Below are 18,457 nucleotides of genomic sequence, written 5' to 3' on the forward strand. Positions count from 1 at the left end.
TTCCATCAAGATTCTCACTGCTTTAGCTTGAGCAGTTGCTGACTGATATATCCATTCACCACATATATCCCAAGAACCGTCGCTTCAGTAATCCCTTACGGAGATCCCCAAATCTGATTTAGACACTTCTACATTTGCTCTCTGTAAATGCCCTCTTCCATCTGTACTCACCATAATGATGCTAAAAGCTCTCAAGTCCAATTTTTCTTCCTTTCCATTGCTACTCTCCTTTTTCTCTTTCTCTTTTTATATTATTATTATTATTATTTTCAGCAGTCTAGAAGATTGCTTCAGAACTGTGCTCAACTCTAAAAATTTTAATGCCATTTAGAGGCTTGTCGTAAGTGCACATGAAGATTATCAAACATGGAAAAAAAACCTGGCTCACGTCTGGAAGAGCCCGCAGTCAGAGCAGGAGCCAGTGGAGTCCCGGAGGCCTATGGTGATTCTAAAACCTGGGTCCACCTATTGATTCTCCTTTTTCAACCACTAAACACAAGTTACTAAACTCAATGTAAGGTTAGGTGAGTGACTGTTGAAATACACGTTAATTTTCTTTTCTGTTCTTACAAAGGATGAAGCTATTCACAAACTAGGAACAAAATTATACGTGAACTCTTGATTAAATTATTTTCCATGTGGAACTTCTGTGGCCTGAGCGAAGCTGCAAAATTTTGCCCTTTGCCTCAGGTTTTAAAGTTCATTTTGTGTTCATCTACCTCTTGTCCCATGTCTTCAACTGTAACCACTTATCCTTACATCTCTGATGCATGGATCTCAGTTTTTTCAAATTTTATTCCCCAAGAAAATGTAACTTATTTAACAGTGGAATTATTTCCTTATTCCTTAGCAGGAGCTTTTACAGTAATATTTAATCTGCCTATCAGGCAAATGAACTCAAATACCTAGAACTTGCACAACTTAATCTTTTCAGTGATATCTGACAGCATAAAAAATCTAGATGGAGATTTACCCCCCCAGAACAGATACTTTGTCAAAACCAACAGTAATTCCTGGTGTTCTCCATGCTACAAGGAGAGACATGTAGTAGAGAAATACTGACCAGCTGTAAATAATTCCATAGGATATAATTTGCTCCTGACAAAGAATCATAGGACATGGATATAAAATTAAGTGTTATGATGTCCCTAAGTGCCACCTACTTCAGAATCGGGATTATAGAGCAGAAACTTATTTAGATGATACTTACATTTTAAGTCAAATCTCTATTAACAGGACCTGGCAGAAAAAATGAATCTAAAAAGATTTTACTGGTGAAAAATGGTCTTTTAAATATTCCCTAAATACGTCCTCTCTGAGGTTGTGACCTGCACTGTTAATGCTAAAAAACAATGGAGCAACTTTCATTCCTTTAACAGAAAAGCCTAATCATTTTGATTATTCTTTTTAAAAACATAATAAGGTATTTCTCATTTCTTAGTCTGCTCTGATTCTATGATTTAGCTATAACCTACAGATTTCAGAGCATTGCAATGACAAAATCTACACAATAGCCTGTAAAGAAAAGAGGAGAGAAAGAACACGCAGGAACATTATTCAAGATTGGAAATAGTATGAAAAACATTTTAAATCCAGGATTCCCTAGTGGTCTACAAAAATGTCTGCAAAGTTTTGCTGTGAAAGCCTTCGACAGTTTTTTGCACTTTTTCACCTGCAAACTTAGAGGTGAACATTAAGTAAGAAAACTGAGGAAAGGACCCAGTAATGGCAAAGTCCTCTGAACTGCTGAAAGAATCAGAAATTATTTTTCCTGAGGTAGTACCACCTGCTTCTTCTCAATGATCAGCAACACTAGGAAGTCAGACAAACATTTTCCTGACCTGTTTGCTGCGGACAGTATAGATTGAGAGCTGGCTGGAGTAGATCCTCTTCATTCGGTTCATTTGGCTTTCAGGACATGCGTTTCCCAAACGAGGGACTGTAGAGATTAGCCTTTACCTGGAGACTTGAAACCTGGACACTCTGTCGGAAAGGATTTGGAGTGAAACCCTTTCTACTTTATCATTTGTTTCTTTTGAAGTAATGAGAACAGAACGTAGCACAAAACAGACGAGGCAGCACAATTCTTTCTGTGGAGTAACCTTTTTCTTGTAATCATTTACACCGTTGTTAATTGTGCATAATTTGCACCTTAACCTAAAGCACTTTGTATCTTCTCTTTCCTCCCACTTTAACCATTTAAGTAGATCACAAATTCATCAAGATGAAAAGAAGTAGTTAAAAGAATACGTCTTTCTCCTTCCACTCAGAAAGAATTTGGGAATGTTACAGTGATAGTTTTTGAAGAGAGAATATCACTTCACTGCTGATACCCACTACAGGACAAAGATTATTTTAATTGATTTCTCATTTATTTGTAATTATCAAAATGCTGTCGTTAACACTTTTGTTTTTTTTTAAAGGAAGCTGTTTATACTAATTCCAGTAAAAAAATTAAACCTTTGGAAGCTCCCAGACCTGTCCCTTCTCTCTCCCATTCCTCATTCTTAATTACTTGCACCTTCTCCCTTCTGAAAATTTGTAGGTCGATGGCAAAAGTGGTTCTAATACCACACATCCTCAAGCCGTATGAGCGTTATCTCCTTTTTTTTCCCCCCCATAGCTTGTTTTTCCATATGTTCTCCTAGTGCTCTGGGTCATGACCACATGCCAAGTGTGATGTGCTATGGCTGGTACGGATGATGGAAATTTTCTCTCCTCAGTTTCCAGATCATGTTATACTCTTCCCCACTCTTTGTTCCTTAGAACTTTTCTCTGGATTTTCCCAGTCGCCGTCTTTGGCAGATCCTGAACAAATTCCACCTGAAAGGCAAAAATGCTTACTCTTAGCCAAATACATTCTGATTAATCTCCCAGGTGCAAGGAAAGACACACTTTTATTATGGCTGGGGTAAAAAGATGGGAAGCTGCACAGCTTGGGGCTGGGACAGCGAAATTCCTTACTACACATCTTAGCTGAGTGCACAGGCAGTACTTGCAGGGACAAGTACCACAGTCCTGAAGAGATGAGTGCTTCAGCTGTCAGGACAGGGAGTTACTGGTGTCTTTCCTGGTTGTAAGTGATGGATTCCAACCCCTCTGATGCCAGCAGGAATTTCTGCTTTGCTTTGGCTGAGAGTCTGAACAGAGCTCAAGGGAGGAATCAGTAAGAGCTGAACGCCTTGCCCATTTGAGTCGCTGTGAAAACCCTAGTATTTCATGAAAGGAAGACTGGACCCTGATAAAGATAAGTTACATTACCATTTCCTCTCTTTGGGTCCCTTCTAGCACATACAGTGAACCCAAGGCTACAGCTGCAACAGACCCTGTAATTTACTTTTCATTTATTTTATTTAACTACGGTTGGAGTGTTTGTCAGAATGCAGTTGAAAAGCCAAGTCAGGACAAAAACTTCAATTTTTGATACCATTAGAAGACCTGTATTTTTGTGGTGTACTTACCTTCCTTGGGTACTTGTAAGGTGCAGTCACCTTCTTAACATGTTGCTGAAGCTCATGAGTTAATTTTTCTGGACAGTGTGATACAAAAGCAGGAGCTAAAACAACGAAGGCTTTGACTACCTGTGCCACAAAAGTTAAGGGACTCTATTAACTTCCCGACGCAGGAATAAAGGGATACATTTGTTGCCAAAACTGAGTATCAAAATTCAGAAATGCAAAAATTTGAGTTTTTTCTTCAATTTCCCTTTGCATTAGCTGTTTATTACAGAATGCAATGTTATGAAGGACACATTCTGCAGCATAGCATTTTTTGCTATTTTTCCACTGTTTTTTCTTCTTAACTTTATACACTACTAAACTTTCAAAAAGTTGTAGAACAGAAAAAAAGACAGCTGAAAATCTTATCGTGGGGCTCAAAGAAATGTTGCAAAGTTGAAAAATATAAAAAGAAAAATTAAAAACTCTGGATATCATTGCCACCATGTGCTTAGTGACAAAAAATGAAATAATCCAAATTCTATTTCTTAGAGAAAAAGATGCCACAATAAATCTGAAGAACCAAACTTTTTTTCCACTTAGAACCCTGCAAACAGCAAAATAATTCTGAAATTCTAAGATCTCTCAATGTATGGTTTTAAAATTTTTTAACCCATTTTAATTTCAAAAATCTGCAACATATTTAATTCCAAGGAAGCCTAGTACATATGGGGAACTTGATGCTTAGAATAAAGTGCATTTCTTTCTATATCTTTTTTTTTCCTTTTTACCTCCCCTCGAATTGGATCAGGACTGCTGACAACAGCTGACTCTGAGACTGCAGGGTGTTGTATTAATGCACTTTCGACTTCAAATGGGCCAATACGATACCTAGGAGAAAATGCAGATATGACAGCTGTAGCGAGCTAGCCATTCAATTGGTCTGTCCAGATTGAATTTTAACAGGCAAATGAGCAAATCTAAAAGCAACTGACTTACCCAGAAGAACTAATTATATCGTCAGCTCTTCCAACAAACCAGACATATCCTTCTTCATCCATAATCCCTCTGTCCCCAGTGACATAAAAATTTCCACACACAGAGGCAGCAGTTTTCTCTGGATTATCCTGACAACAATCAAACATTGCAAAACATGTATCCAACTATTAGTGAAATGCAATGCATTTACTTCGCAGTGGTGCTAAAAATGATCAAGACAATTTTTTTAGTTGTTCTCAAAATGAGTATGTTCAATACTATTTTATGTCTTCAATTAAAAAAAAACAGAGATGCATTACTTAGCAGTTTTGTGGTGGAAATATGTGAGAGGTGGAAAAGAGCATTTGTGTATATATGAATTCATATTCTAGGGAAAAAAGGCTGTGGTCTATCAAAATGCGCATTCATCACAGCAAATTACTAAAATGTATAACCCACTCTCTTCAGAGAAATTACTTATCACTGCAGGGGGGTTGCCACAATACACTCCTGTCAATGGAAACATTTACCCCTAACCTTCAAGACCAAAACACAAATGAGGTGACCTACAGGAAAAACTTCATTATCTACATTGATCTATCGGGTCTCAATTACACAGGAAAAATACCTTGACAACAGAAGGCATAATGAAAAATTGAAGTAATAGTACTGAACTAAAAGAAGTTTTTTTTATCACATAATGAGCAATTACTTTGTGCAAGTTGTTGTTTGAGGAAGCTACAAATATCCAAATATTACGGGGGTTCAGAGGAGGTTTAAATACATAGATAGGTTGCCCAAAGCTTACTCAACATGATAGTTCAAATGCAGTGGAAAATATCTTTATATTTGCCTGATTCTAGTGTTTTCTTAAGTATGTACTACAACTCAGCACCACCACAGATGGAATACTAGCTTAGATAGACCTTTGACCTGAACCAAAAGAGCCATTCTTCCGACACATTTTTGTAAGCCTGTTCTGCTTTCAGTGGGTAGAGCATTCCCATTCGAATAGTAATGTTAGATTACATATGCTGCTTCCACAAAGCCATATGATCATCTATGCTTGGGGGTTTTGAGCTGTAGCTTGTCTTTGTGCTGTTGAACTCGTGCACATCGTCTGTGTGACAGGCAACTGTACAAAGGGTTTCCCTGACACCAGAGATATGTGCATGCTGGAATGTATAACTTCCAAAGATTTAAAAGATCAACCGGTGGGTACCTCTGACAGTGGTATGAGGGAATAAGGTACTTGTGCTCTTTGGAAAGCCTCCCTGAGCTTCTGACGTTTTAGAGTAGCCTTTATGGGCTTCCTTCTTTTATCCCTAACCAAGGATACGAGTGGAATGGAAGGGAAAGGGGTGATGCACTGAATGTGAAGCCCATGCCAACTGCCAGATACACGTCTGGAACAAGTTACCCTCTGGTTCATGTTGCATCTTGAAGTTATACTCTGCCAGTCTATTCCTGGAATAGCAGAACAATGTATTGCTCAAAGCCCTCAAGCAACCTACTGAGACCTTGTGAATATCCTGGATGAAATTCTGCTCCTTGGATAAGTCAACAGAACTTTGCTCTGGGTCCCTCTTGAGCTTCTCAGCAGGCACAGACAGACCAACTCAGACTTACCAAGTACTCAGAGAACAGACAGAATGGTCGCGTCGGTTGAACTCGGACAGCAATGTTGCCTTCTTCTCCTGCAGGCAGAATAGCCCCATGGTCATCTATGATCTGCAGAAAGGACATATTATTGCTTTGATTAGCTCAGTGAAATATCTGTTATAGCACAGTGCAGGACAGAGAAGGGACACAGACAGCATTCCCTTACTCTTGTACCCACAGCTGCAGCTCAGCTCAGATGTGACATATCAACATACCTGCACATCATAAGGGGGAACAGCTTTTCCCAAAGAGCCAGGTTTAATTTCCATTCCTTTCATATTGGCACATATTGTCACCTGCATAATAGATTTTTATTTGTTTTTAATTTGTGCAACATCTTGTAGACTTTATTATTGTTTGCATTAGGCATGAGACATCTTCATGACTTTGTCGTGACAAGGGCTGAATCAGGACTAAAGCACTGTGGTTCTCCAGCACATCAGAGAGGGGTTGAGAGGCATTTCAGGTCAGCCCTGTGGAATAAGGTTGCTTGCACTCAGTCTGAGCCAGTGGGCTCTTCTGCAAACACTTGAATTTGCAAGACAGCAGATGTGAAATTATCACAGATCTTATTTCAATAATGGGACAATTAATTTGGGACCATATCAAGGGTAAGAGGAGAGAATGCCTGAAATCTGACTCCTAATAGCTTTGTTAACGTTCACTTACAGAGAAGTCTGGGATATGAACTGATTTAATATTTTTCATTAAAACCTTGGACAGGCCAAATTGATACCCAAAGCAAATTTTTTTTTTTTTTTTTTTTTTTAGTTTTGCCTTTTAAGTAATGATGATGAAGGGATTTGCTACAAGTTATTTGATCTGAGGTAATCGCTGGCATAGTTTTTGGCCAGGGGCTGAACTCTGTAGTGACAGTATTTCCTATAAACATTAAAATATGCAGCTAGTTGATTTTGGAACTATATAATCATAATCACATACAGGGTCTTTTTAAAAAAGTTCATTTAAATGATTCTCACCTTTTCCGTTGATTTATCAAGCACGTTGTGCCTCTGGTATTGTTACCTTTGAAAGGGCATACTGCAAGAATTAATGCAAACGTACTGTTTCAGTCTGGCCATAACCTTCATAGATATCCAGCCCTGTCTGGATTTTCCACTTCGCCATCACTTCAGGATTGAGCGGTTCCCCTCCGGATACACAGTGTTTCAAACTTGTGAACTTGTAGCTTGAGAAGAATAGCAAATGAAATAATGTTCTTAACTTCTGAAAAGAGCAGTGAATGGTCTTAACTGAGCAGCCTCCCTCAACTTTCGAAGTATGCATGCCTAAAACTTCACAAGCTACTTTGGAAATGACAATAATCATCCTGTTACACAGTCCTGGATTGGACTCCTAGATTGCTCATGTTACCACTGAGGATAATGTGGTTTATCTCTGTGTCATTGGAAGTAGGCTTTTTTTTCTGGAAAAAGAGAGAGCAAAGGTGTTTTCTTGGGAGAGCTGACAAGAAAGGAGAAATCTGAACAAGCACATCAGATGTTTGTGGAAAGCTGAGGTACGTGCCAACATCCAAGACCAAATAAGACACTGAGAATTTTCCAGCAAAAGGAAGGCTGAATAGGAACACAGACCCTGAGCTCTCTGCTACACCAGGGCTGGCTTTTGTCGGGATGGAAGACCTATGTGAGAAGAATAAGTACCTTACTGAAGATGTGAAAACCCCTTACAAATCACACTGACTACTTGTCATAAGCTGAGTATTTTACAGTGTAACAAACTGGTGGGAACAGCTGCCAAATAACTCTCAGCATGCGAAAGCCCTCTAACTGCTCACTTCATTCTCAAGTATATGGGAACAACTCCACTGTACTCCAGTAATTCCCTGATCTGGTGCTGCCTGAAACCCTGACTTAAATTTAACTGTGAACCATAAGTTCAGAAGAAGTGACAACTTAAAAAAATCTTACTTGTTTTCTCTGTGCTCTTTTCAAAGACCCATTCCTGAAGCCTGAATGGCCTAAGGTGTGACTAGTTATTCTTATTTCAGAACATAGCTTTCTCTTCTGAGAGCAAATGTTGCTAATTAGATTTCCTTTAATTGAAAAAAATTAAGCAACATAAGGAACTAAACAGCCAGAGCTGTCACAGCATTATATCCCAGCCTCTCTGCTACCCCTGCAACAGAGATGTGCAGTACCTGCTCAAATCATGTTGGACCAGCATGCGGTAGGCAGTGGGAACACTGCAAAAGGCAGTGATGGGGTATCTTGAGAGAGTCTAGAAAAACAGAAAGTTATTTTGTTGAAAAGAAAATGTAATGGTGGGTCTGACCTTGTAAATGTGCAGGTGATTAACACAACTTGTGTGCTCAAACGTCTCCAAAATGATGTGGTGGGTTGACCCTGGCTGGAGGCCAGATGCCCACCAAAGCTGCTCTATCACTGCCCTCCTCAGCTGGACAGGGGAGAGAAAAAATAACGGAAGGTTCGTGGGTCGAGATGAGGATGGGGAGAGATCACTCAGCAATTACCGTCACGGGCAAAACAGACTCAACTTGGGGAAATTAGTTTAATTTATTACCAATCAAATCAGAGTAGGATAATGAGAAATAAAACCAAATCTTAAAACACCTTCGCCCGACCCCTCCCTTCTTCCCAGGCTCATCTTTACTCCCAGTTTCTCTCCCTCCTCCCCCCCAGCAGTGCAGGGGGACAGGGAATGGGGGTTGTGGTCACTTCATCACACATTGTCTCTGCCGCTCCTTCCTCCTCAGGGGAAGACTCCTCACACTCTTCCCTGCTCCAGCGTGGGGTCCCTCCCACAGGAGACAGTCCTCCATGAACTGCTCCAATGTGAGTCCTTCCCATGGGCTGCAGTTCTTCACAAACTGCTCCAGTGTGGGTCCCTTCCACGGGGTGCAGTCCTTCAGGAACAGACTGCTCCAGCGTGGGTCCCCCACGGGGTCACAAGTCCTGCCAGCAAACCTGCTCCAGCGTGGGCTCCTCTCTCCATGGGGCCACAGGTCCTGCCAAGAGCCTGCTCCAGCGTGGGCTTCCCACGGGGTCAGAGCCTCCTTCGGGCATCCACCAGCTCTGGCGTGGGGTACTCCATGGACTGCAGTGGAGATCTGCTCCACCATGGACCTCCATGGGCTGCAGGGGACAGCCTGCCTCACCATGGTCTGCACCAGGGGCTGCAGGGGAATCTCTGCTCCGGTGCCTGGAGCACCTCCTCCCCCTCCTTCTTCACTGCCCTTGGTGTCTGCAGGGCCGATTCTCTCACATATTCTCACTCCTCTCTTCGGCTGTAGTTGCACAGGGTTTTTTCCCCCCCTTTCTTAAATACGTTATCCCAGAGGCACTACCACTATCGCTGATGGGCTCGGGCTCGGGCTCGGCCAGCAGCAGCTCTGTCTTGGAGCCAGCTGGCATTGGCTCCATCGGACATAGGGGAAGCTTCTGGCAGCTTCTCACAGAAGCCAGCCCTGTAGAGTCCCGCTACCAAAACCTTGCCATGCAAAGCCAATACAAATGAAAACCATAAAAACGCAACATACATTCAACACAGAGAATGACTATAGATTAGTGACTATGAATCCTGACTGCAGAGTGGCTGTACTGGTCAGTCCCACTGCTGTAGAAAATACACTACTTCCTGTCCAACAAAAATCACTCATGTAAATGAATGACCACTGGGAGCAGTCGTTCCAATTAAAATTGTTTTCTGCTTCCCAAGGCGATTGTGTCCCAGGCTCAAGGCTAAGTGGCAATAGTGAACTAGACCAAAGCTTTTCCAATTTTATTCTTGGGGAAGTCTGGGTCTCCTCTCCACACAAGAGGCCAATGTTGAGGAGAATAGGCCAGGCTGACTGGTTTTGTGAAATGGCAGAGAGGAGGAACAGACATTCTGGCAACTCATTGAAAATTCAGGATAACAGGGCCCTGATTCAGGTCTATGCCATACTCTGATTACTGGCCCATGCTCACCCTGAGCCCAAAGTAGCTGGAAGTCCATACCTGAAGTGAGCTTTAGGCTAAGTATGGGACAAGACAGCAGTGATCCAGAGTTCTTTTTATCCTGCATCTTTCACCATATCTCCTCTACACTGTAGCCATCTCACATGGCCTAACCAGGAAGGAAAACACTTGTTCCGCTAGCTTACTGGGCACCAAAGGGAGGGATGATTGCTTGGGATGTGGGAAGTATTATCCCTGCTGCTACAGAGCAGTGGGTGCCTATGCACTGGAGCCCAGCTTGTTTGCTTCATTTATCCAAAATGGAAATAAAAATCACAGTATAAAATGTTATGCTTACCTCTGCAATAACGGCTGGTTTAAACTGTGGCATACTGTGCACAAAGACACATGATCCACAGATCCATGGTGCAAAAACGCTGCTCCAAGCTGACTTTACCCAGCCAGTATCAGAGGTATTCCACATTATATCTGAAGAAGTCAAGTTCATCCAGTATCTGATGATAAAGCAGAGATGAAGAAAATGCTTCATACAGTGTGAGAGACTCAGGCACAGGTCACAGCATAATTAAAGGAAAGGGCAGGAGGCTTCCATTGGAAGATGTGGTGTCAGCAAGTGGGGCTCTTTAGAAAGTTTGTAAGCGTTCAAGAGAATCTTAAACATTCTCTTATTTCCCTTCCTTCCCTCCTGTTTAACATTTCCAGTGTTTGCTTTTCTCCTGAACAGTGCAAAACATCCTTGGCTTGAGTTGCAGAATCTGGATCTAAATCAAAACCCAAACACATCATTTGGAGTAGGCTTTCCCCACCTTGTGGATTAGAGACATCAGCTAAATCACAGCTTATGTCTCTAGGAAACTAATCAAATTACTTCTACGGACTCTATACCACCAACTTCCAACTCAGGATGCCTTGGGAAATATATCTTTGATTTTCATTCATATTTCTCACTCCTTGGGAAGCATAAATACAAGAAAGATGTTCGATGAAAGCAAATCAGTGTCAAGCAAGAGATTCAAACTGAACTGTAACTTTTAAGGTATAATGCTATGGTCCAAGGTTGCTTTGGTTCTCAAGGAAGGTTTACATAATACTAAAGCACTTGACTTTATCTGGTTCTGCTATAAGGATGGTATCCTCTGCAGTCATCCCTCTGGGCAAAAGAACACTGTGTTTGATGATCTCAACTGAGTCTTCAAGAAGCTTTTAATAACAAAGGTTTCACTGTGGGAGGGGAAAGGTGAGGAAGAAGCAAGATCCTACACTCATGAAATGCCTACATTTACTGGAGTTTTTACAGTCACATTTTCAATTTAATTGTGATCATGTCACTTAATCAGGACACTGGGAGCAACTGCAAGGTATACCTGCCACTGGTTGCAAATCCAATGCCATAACTGCTGTGGGACTGCACCACCATTTTTGGAGAGCCTGTACTTCCACTAGTAAAATAGATCAGCATTGGGTCTTGACTCCTTGTCTTGACACATTTATGGTCAGCAGATGTCACCCTTCAGAAGAAATAGTATATGACAGTTACTACACGTCGTTTTTCACAAAGGAAGCAGTATTTTTTAAGGTTTAGGAGATAAACAGGAAAATGGCCCAAAACTATATGATCTCACTAAATAAACAGTTGCATCAGATACCACAGGTAAGAGTTAGCAAGCACATTTTGCTAGTCACAAGTGTATTCTGTATGCCATAACGTTCAAGATGTGAGCACCTACAGCATATTCCAGTGACTTTGTCTACAACTATTTGGTAAGGGTACTCAAGGAGCTTGTTACGGAACAGCAGGTAGATGCAAAAACAACTTCTGTTGCAAAGCCTCAACACATACCGTCTCCCAGTCTGAAGTCAATGGAGGCCATATTCAGGCTATTATGCCAGGTAAGGTGGTCTTAGACACATATTATACCATTTATGTTCAAGAGACTGATGAACAATTCAGATTATCTGGGCTACCAAGATAGCCAAAGGAAGAAATAACTGATGCCATGTTAGCTGAGCACCGAGAGCTGGCAAATGGGTATCTTCTCATTGAATTCAAGAGGCATTAGGCTGCACTCTAGAACACAAGCACAAAACAACTGGAAGATTAGTACCCTGTGTGCTTGTCTTGTGATCACAGTAGAAGCAGAGAGCTTTTAAAAGCTGGCAGGCTGCTGAGTAAGGAGAAGCTGAAAGACCTGAATACAGCTCCCAAAAAGTGTGTTGGAGGGATTTGTACTTAATGCAGTGATTACAGCAAGTTGGCAGAGGGATGCAAAAACGTAACTCATTTGTATTTCAGAAATTAATCCCAAAACTCAGCAATGTGACCTGACTGATAGAGCTTCCTTCACCTCACAGGGATGATGGTAAAACAGCTGGATACTCACACAAAGAGTTCTTTGAGGTTCAGCCACCCATCTCTGCTCCCTTGGGCTACAATTAGTTTGCTTTTCAGAAACTGGCAGTCAGGCATGACAGATTCCACTGCAGGCGCCAGTGTATCATTGGTAATGATGCACTTGGCCTTTGAAGCCTGGAGTCGGTATAAGATGTCTTTGGCTGTTAATTGGGATGTTCCTGGAATAAAGACAATTCCTGGAAAAAAGCAACAAGCAATTTAGAAAACTGACCATTCCTCTTTATTATGTTCACAGGACATGACCCCAGCCATAGAAAAGCTGAGCTACTTGCCAAAAACTTATTCTTTGAGAAACAGGAGTCAAGTATAACTCCTGATTGAAGGCAGAGCTTGGGTGAATTTGTGGCCTACGAATGATATGGGATCATCTGGCTCTGAAAGTCCTCCAAACCCTGCAACACTGATGTTGAGTTTTGTGTCATCCATACTAAAGGTATCTAGATCATGAGTAAGATCTAGATTTAAAAACTGGTTTTCAGCACTTCCTTCATGATTCATAACTCAGGAAGGAAGTATTGAGATTATCATCCCCTTAAGTACATGAATAAGGCCAGCATTTGGATTATATTTACATGTGTGTCCTGGTTTCAGAGGGGACAGAGTTAATTTTCTTCCTAGTAGCTGCTATAGTGCTGTGTTTTGGATTTAGTATGAGAATATTGTTGATAACACACCGATGTTTTAGTTGTTGCTTAATAGTGCTTATACTAGTCAAGGATTTTCAGCTTCCCCTGCTCTGCCAGGTGCACAAGAAGTGGGGAGGGGGCACAGCCAGGACAGCTGACCCCAACTGGCCAAAGGGCTCTTCCATACCGTATGGCAGCGTGCTCAGTATAGAAACAGGGGGGGAGTTGTCCGGGGGGCAGCGATCACTGCTCGGGGACGGGCTGGGCATTGGTCAGCGGGTGGTGAGCGGCTGCATTGTGCATCACTTGCTTTGTACATTCTTTTATCATCATTATTATTATCTTCTCTTCCTCCGCTGTCCTATTAAACTGTCTTTATCTCAACCCACAGGTTTTACTTTTTTTTTTTTTCCCTGATTCTCTCCCGCATTCCACGGGGCAGGGGGGGAGGGTGAGCGAGCAGCTGTGTGGTGCTTAGTTGCCAACTGGGGTTAAACCATGACAATCTGGAATAAAGCCATTATCCATTTCAGTAAGGAATTAATACCTCCGATATGGGATAAATAGACTGAGGTCAGGTAGTTTACATACATTGCTCAGTCAACATATCCCTCAAGCTTGGATTAATTTTGTAATGTGAACAAACGTAAGTTTGGATACTGAGTACAATGTGACTGAAATAACATTTTTGGGGCAGGGGGGAATCAATTTAGTGCATTTCTATACCTCCTTTTCCCAAGGATTTCAATAGACTTGGCCAACAGATTGATTTCAGTCTTCTTGCACTTTCAGAGGTGTCTACCAAATTTTACAATTGGGAAACTGAGGCACTGAGATACTGAATGATATTCCCACATCATAGTCCAGAAAATCGTGGATAAGATAGAATTGGATTCCCTGAATCTTAGCCCCATTTACAATCTGCAAGAATCACAGAGCTTAAAAGTGGGTCAAAACCACTTGATCATGTCCCTGTTGATGCTGAATTGTTCCATCATGGATGAACAGCAGTCTAAAAATGGGTCAAATTCTTCCTAAGAATATGCAAAACTGTAACAGCAGAGCAAAAAAAATATTGTATTGAATTATTAACCAGCCTAGTCATGTAACTTACTGCATTAAAATTGTCCACACTGCTAATATATCTGGTCAAATCTGGCCTTGGATTGTAACCATTCATCCTTCACTGCCTTCAACTGAGGATGCTGTTTAACCGGACCGTATCTGTTCAGCACCTAGTGCAATGTCGCTTTGGTTCCTGTGTGGGTGCTGCCAATTCTCCTTCTATGCAAAAGCTGAATTGTACAGGGCATAGCAGCATATTCCTGTTTACATTTTTTTCAAATTAATTTAGCATATTTTTCATATCTTCTATTTATTTTATTTCTGAATCCAAGAGATCAGTAAGGTTACTTGCCTGTTCGCATACAGGCTACATTCAGTAGCCACCATTCAGGAACACGAGGCAGAACTGCTATAACTCTGTCTCCTCTCTGCAAACCGCATGCCTCAGAAAGTATATTAGCTGCTTTCCTAGACAGAAATCCCAACTCTTCAAAGCTCCACTTCACCTCCTCTCCCTCATCATTTACCCACCAAAAAGCTGGATTTGCTGGTCGTCTTCCATCCTAGAATGCAAAAGAAGATATTAAAATAAGAAGACAATCCTTAAAAGGTTTAATTTCAATCTAAAATAACTCCAGACTAAGCAAATCACCCCTGGCAACTAGTTTCTTAATGTGATACCTATATTTCTGACAAAGAAAATAAAATAGTGCATTCTACTCTGCAGCTAGTACTATCCAGTATTCATCAGGAAAATTGATTTGTATAATTTCAGATTTGTTCCAATGCCTATGAAGTAGAAGAAAAATACTACCTTTTCCAGTTGCGACCACTCGTCTAAGACATCACTTGCAAAATTGAAATATTCTGGCAGTTCCTTTTTACACTGGTTTATAGAGTCATAGTATGAAATAATCTCAGATGTAAGAAGCCTGTTGCATCCATGGAATAATCTGCAAGGCGACCTGAGAATCTGCAAACACTGCGGAATCCATGATTTAATAAACGTTCCCATGATAAATGATGTTTTATCAGACAATGGGGAAAAAATCAGATGCACACCTGCAAGAATCAGTCACCTGAAATGAAAGAAAATACGTTTAAAAACAGCCAGGTATTGGATGCTGTCTAGTTTGTGATGTTGGATAAATTAATGCAAATCAGCTTGAATAAATAGTTTGTTTGTGTGCCTCCCCGTTTTCCCCCATTATTTTATGTGATTCTTAAAAGTAAGTGTTCCTCCTTTTCTGGCAAAGAGATTGTGCACTGTTTTTTCCTTATAATCTTTGTCCTCTCTTTGTCAGATGATGAATGAATCTCGTATCTCCTCTCTAAACTTTCACTTGCCAGTCCTTTTCTAAATATCCATCTCTTGATTCCTGTAAATTTTGTATTTTACTTTGCCTGCTTACAGAAATAAAATGCTGCTAGTTAGAAAGTGTTTTGAGGACACTTTGTCTATCCCCTTGATTTAAAACCATCTCTGTAATTATGCTATGTCTTAAATATACACTAGATGGCGATTCGCACTGAACTGACACACCAATAAAACTGATGAATCTCTGATTTATTTCCTTGTGAATTCTGTTTTCACTGGGGGCACGGAATAAACACGAAATAAACACTAGGCAAGCAAAGGTGAAATGCCAAAGACTTCCATTTGCTTTGCACTTCAGCTGAAGTGTGCAACTTTGGAAAATATAAGTGGTGTAAAACAAACTTGCAAAGAAAATTCCAACACTTCCAGTTTCTCCTAGTCTTTCCTACTCAACGGGTAGATGTGGAAGAGACAGAATGGATGATACTACAGTTATTTAAAGCCCAGCCTTGGAAGTCAAGAAAACTGGATCTTTACTCATGGATGCAGAATCTACTGACCAACTTGTTCTGAGTGTAATCAAGTCCTTAAGAATCTACCCACCACATTAAATCAAAGGGAATTTTCCCCGCAATTCAATGCAGCCAGCTTTGCTTTTAAATCTTTCTGTGCCATGACCTTCTCCTTGTTTAACAGCCAACAGCACGTACCTATCTCAAAGGGATACTACACGGCTACTTTCACCTTTGCATTATGTATTGCAAGTGTAGATGTAGTGACAGCTTAAAGTGTTCAATACCAATAAATAATAGTAACTGACATCACTCTAAAATCACTGTATTTGTGAGGCAAAACAGAGAAATGCAAACAGAAGGTGCTCACATGTGAGGCATGTGTCAATGGCTCTCGGCCACACAATTTGCAGGGTGTGAGTGGTAACAAAGCAGAAGGCCCAAGAATTGTATTTATCCTGCAGCCAACGTTTCCTGCGGACTAGCCTGTGACTTCTGCAGAAGGCAGATTGTCCATAGCTCTCAAACTGTAAAGCACAAAATTAAAGAGCCAGAACTAGTTAGCACTGATGAAGAAATGTGCAGAAATGTGCCCTAATCTGCTGTATGCCTAAGAGAAAACATTGTACTCCATCAGTTTCACTCTTCTGTTCAGTTCTGCTAAATCCCACTCCATTCCTCATTGCAAATCTGTCCTGGCAGGACTGACTGCTGTATGATCCTCCTCTTACTCCAGTTTCCTTCCAGGACATAGAGGTTAGAAGCCCTTTCCAAAATGGTGCCCATTCCCTGGTAGGAGGTTTCCAGGAGGGATCTGAGTTGACTGATATTTGTTTCAGTGACAGACAGGGGAAAACCAGCTCTCGAAGCAAATGGTTCTGCCACCCTACCTGTGCTCTGGGAGCCTTAGGCTGTGTTCTGAGCTTACAACACGGCCTGGTCAGAGCAAACAGGCCTTGTTAGTTTTCCCCTGTTCTTCTGAAAGACGCTTTTTAACCCTCCTAGGATGTTACTTGAAACACATCTTTGGAAAAGAGCCTGTTATGAAGAGAAAAAGACCACAAAGTCAAACAGGAGACTCTTATCTTTCTGCCCTTTTTTTTTTTTTTATTAGTACCCAATTGCTGCATCTGTATTTATGCATGATCTTATCTTGCAAGCAGCCTGAATACACAGCTCCCTCTGATTTCATTAGGCACCCTGTACAAGTGCTAACAGAACACGTCTCAAGGTGCATTACAACGCAAAGCCTTTGAGATTGATAGGAAAGAGTTCACATGAAACCCAGCCCCGCTCACACCAGGCATGAAAACAACCTAAATTGAAGCAATCTGCCACCCGAGATCCTTCAACCCCAAGACAATGGAGGCTACCACATCAACCACCATTACGAACACTCCTTCCTTTTTGCAGTACCCTCCCTGATACCAGATTTTTCATCCTTGAGTCTAAGGGCATGAAGGAGTGAAACAGCACTTACCGCTCCTCAAGAAGAAGGAAGAGGCATTATTGGAGGCAATTTAACTGGCAGTTTGGTTCTACTAATCTGGACCCATCTGTCCTCAAGCCAGCTCTGTCCTTGCCTGTGCCAATGAAACAACCACCAGAACACCTGGTCCCCTCTAGAGAGGCCAAAGCTTTGGGTGTACAGTTCACAAATTTCAGCACAGTTTAAGGGTTAAAGATGTTTCTGCTACAATTACAGACTGGCAGATATTTCAGAAATAACCATTTATTTGTAAATGGTGCCTTCTTAATCTTTTTGTAAGATATTTCTTAACATGTTGTGAAAAGACTAGCTAGGGAGGCCTCATAGTTCACAGACACAGTTGACAGCTATCCTAAGGATGAAATAGTACATTTGGTACCTTCAGTTTACTGTACGGATATCAGCTGCGTGAAATTGTGCTACCACTGAAAATCAATGGCAAAATCTTCTGTTTTAACCCACAAAGTAGGATTTTACTTGAGCTACAACTTGGCACTTAAGCAGAGATGGGAGCCTCACAGACAAGGCACTGAAGAAATACAGACGTTAAAATTACATATGCAAAGCAATGAGAGTTTTTCCCTGACTTCAGCATGCTCTGAATCAGATCCATAGTAAGTAGCTCTGTAAGTGCAAGAGACAACCAAATATTAAGCAGAGGAGCAGCCCTCAAATACTTTCCCCGGTACCTCACTTACTGTTTTGTCTGCAGCTCTGCGCTGGTAACGGTGACAAGAGCAGGCTGTCTAATTGGAGAAGTGCACTATGAGTCGATGGTGCTTCCGCGGGCAAGTGTTTCCTCCTGTGCTCTCTCACCCTCTCCCCAGGGTTCTGATTATTTACAGAAACACTAAACTCACCTTCCCCACAGATACTTTTTTTCTAAACACTGCTAAAGATGGGGAAGTAATTAACTACATTAATCTTCCCGTGGAAAGAAGCAGTTGGCTCCACTGGTGGTAGACTCCTTTATCAACCTTATCAGCCTCCTAGTTTGGCTGATACCACAGCAGCCA

General features: G+C 41.3%; 2 protein-coding genes across 2 annotated transcripts in view; one reads left to right on the top strand and one right to left on the bottom strand.

Moving 5' to 3' along the window:
* Positions 1-2,736: 2,736 nt before the first annotated feature.
* Positions 2,737-15,137, bottom strand: LOC140658934 (acyl-coenzyme A synthetase ACSM4, mitochondrial-like). Its single transcript, XM_072878013.1, has 13 exons — positions 14,937-15,137; positions 14,475-14,685; positions 12,400-12,607; positions 11,383-11,526; positions 10,356-10,512; positions 8,239-8,318; positions 7,143-7,266; positions 6,293-6,373; positions 6,045-6,146; positions 4,437-4,564; positions 4,229-4,328; positions 3,462-3,581; positions 2,737-2,823 (listed from the first exon to the last, which is right to left on the bottom strand). The coding sequence occupies exons 1-13, from the start codon at positions 15,135-15,137 to the stop codon at positions 2,737-2,739; spliced, it is 1,743 nt and encodes a 580-aa protein (XP_072734114.1).
* A 3,069-nt stretch (positions 15,138-18,206) lies between these two features.
* PDILT (protein disulfide isomerase like, testis expressed) overlaps positions 18,207-18,457 on the top strand; it is a 28,302-nt gene continuing 28,051 nt past the window's right edge. Inside the window, 2 exon segments of the mRNA XM_072878389.1 lie at positions 18,207-18,328; positions 18,330-18,397. Of these exon segments, the coding sequence (XP_072734490.1) occupies positions 18,207-18,328; positions 18,330-18,397 (190 nt within the window).

This window comes from Ciconia boyciana, chromosome 13 (assembly GCF_034638445.1).
Source record: "Ciconia boyciana chromosome 13, ASM3463844v1, whole genome shotgun sequence".
In the NCBI taxonomy this organism is placed as follows: Eukaryota; Metazoa; Chordata; class Aves; order Ciconiiformes; family Ciconiidae; genus Ciconia; species Ciconia boyciana.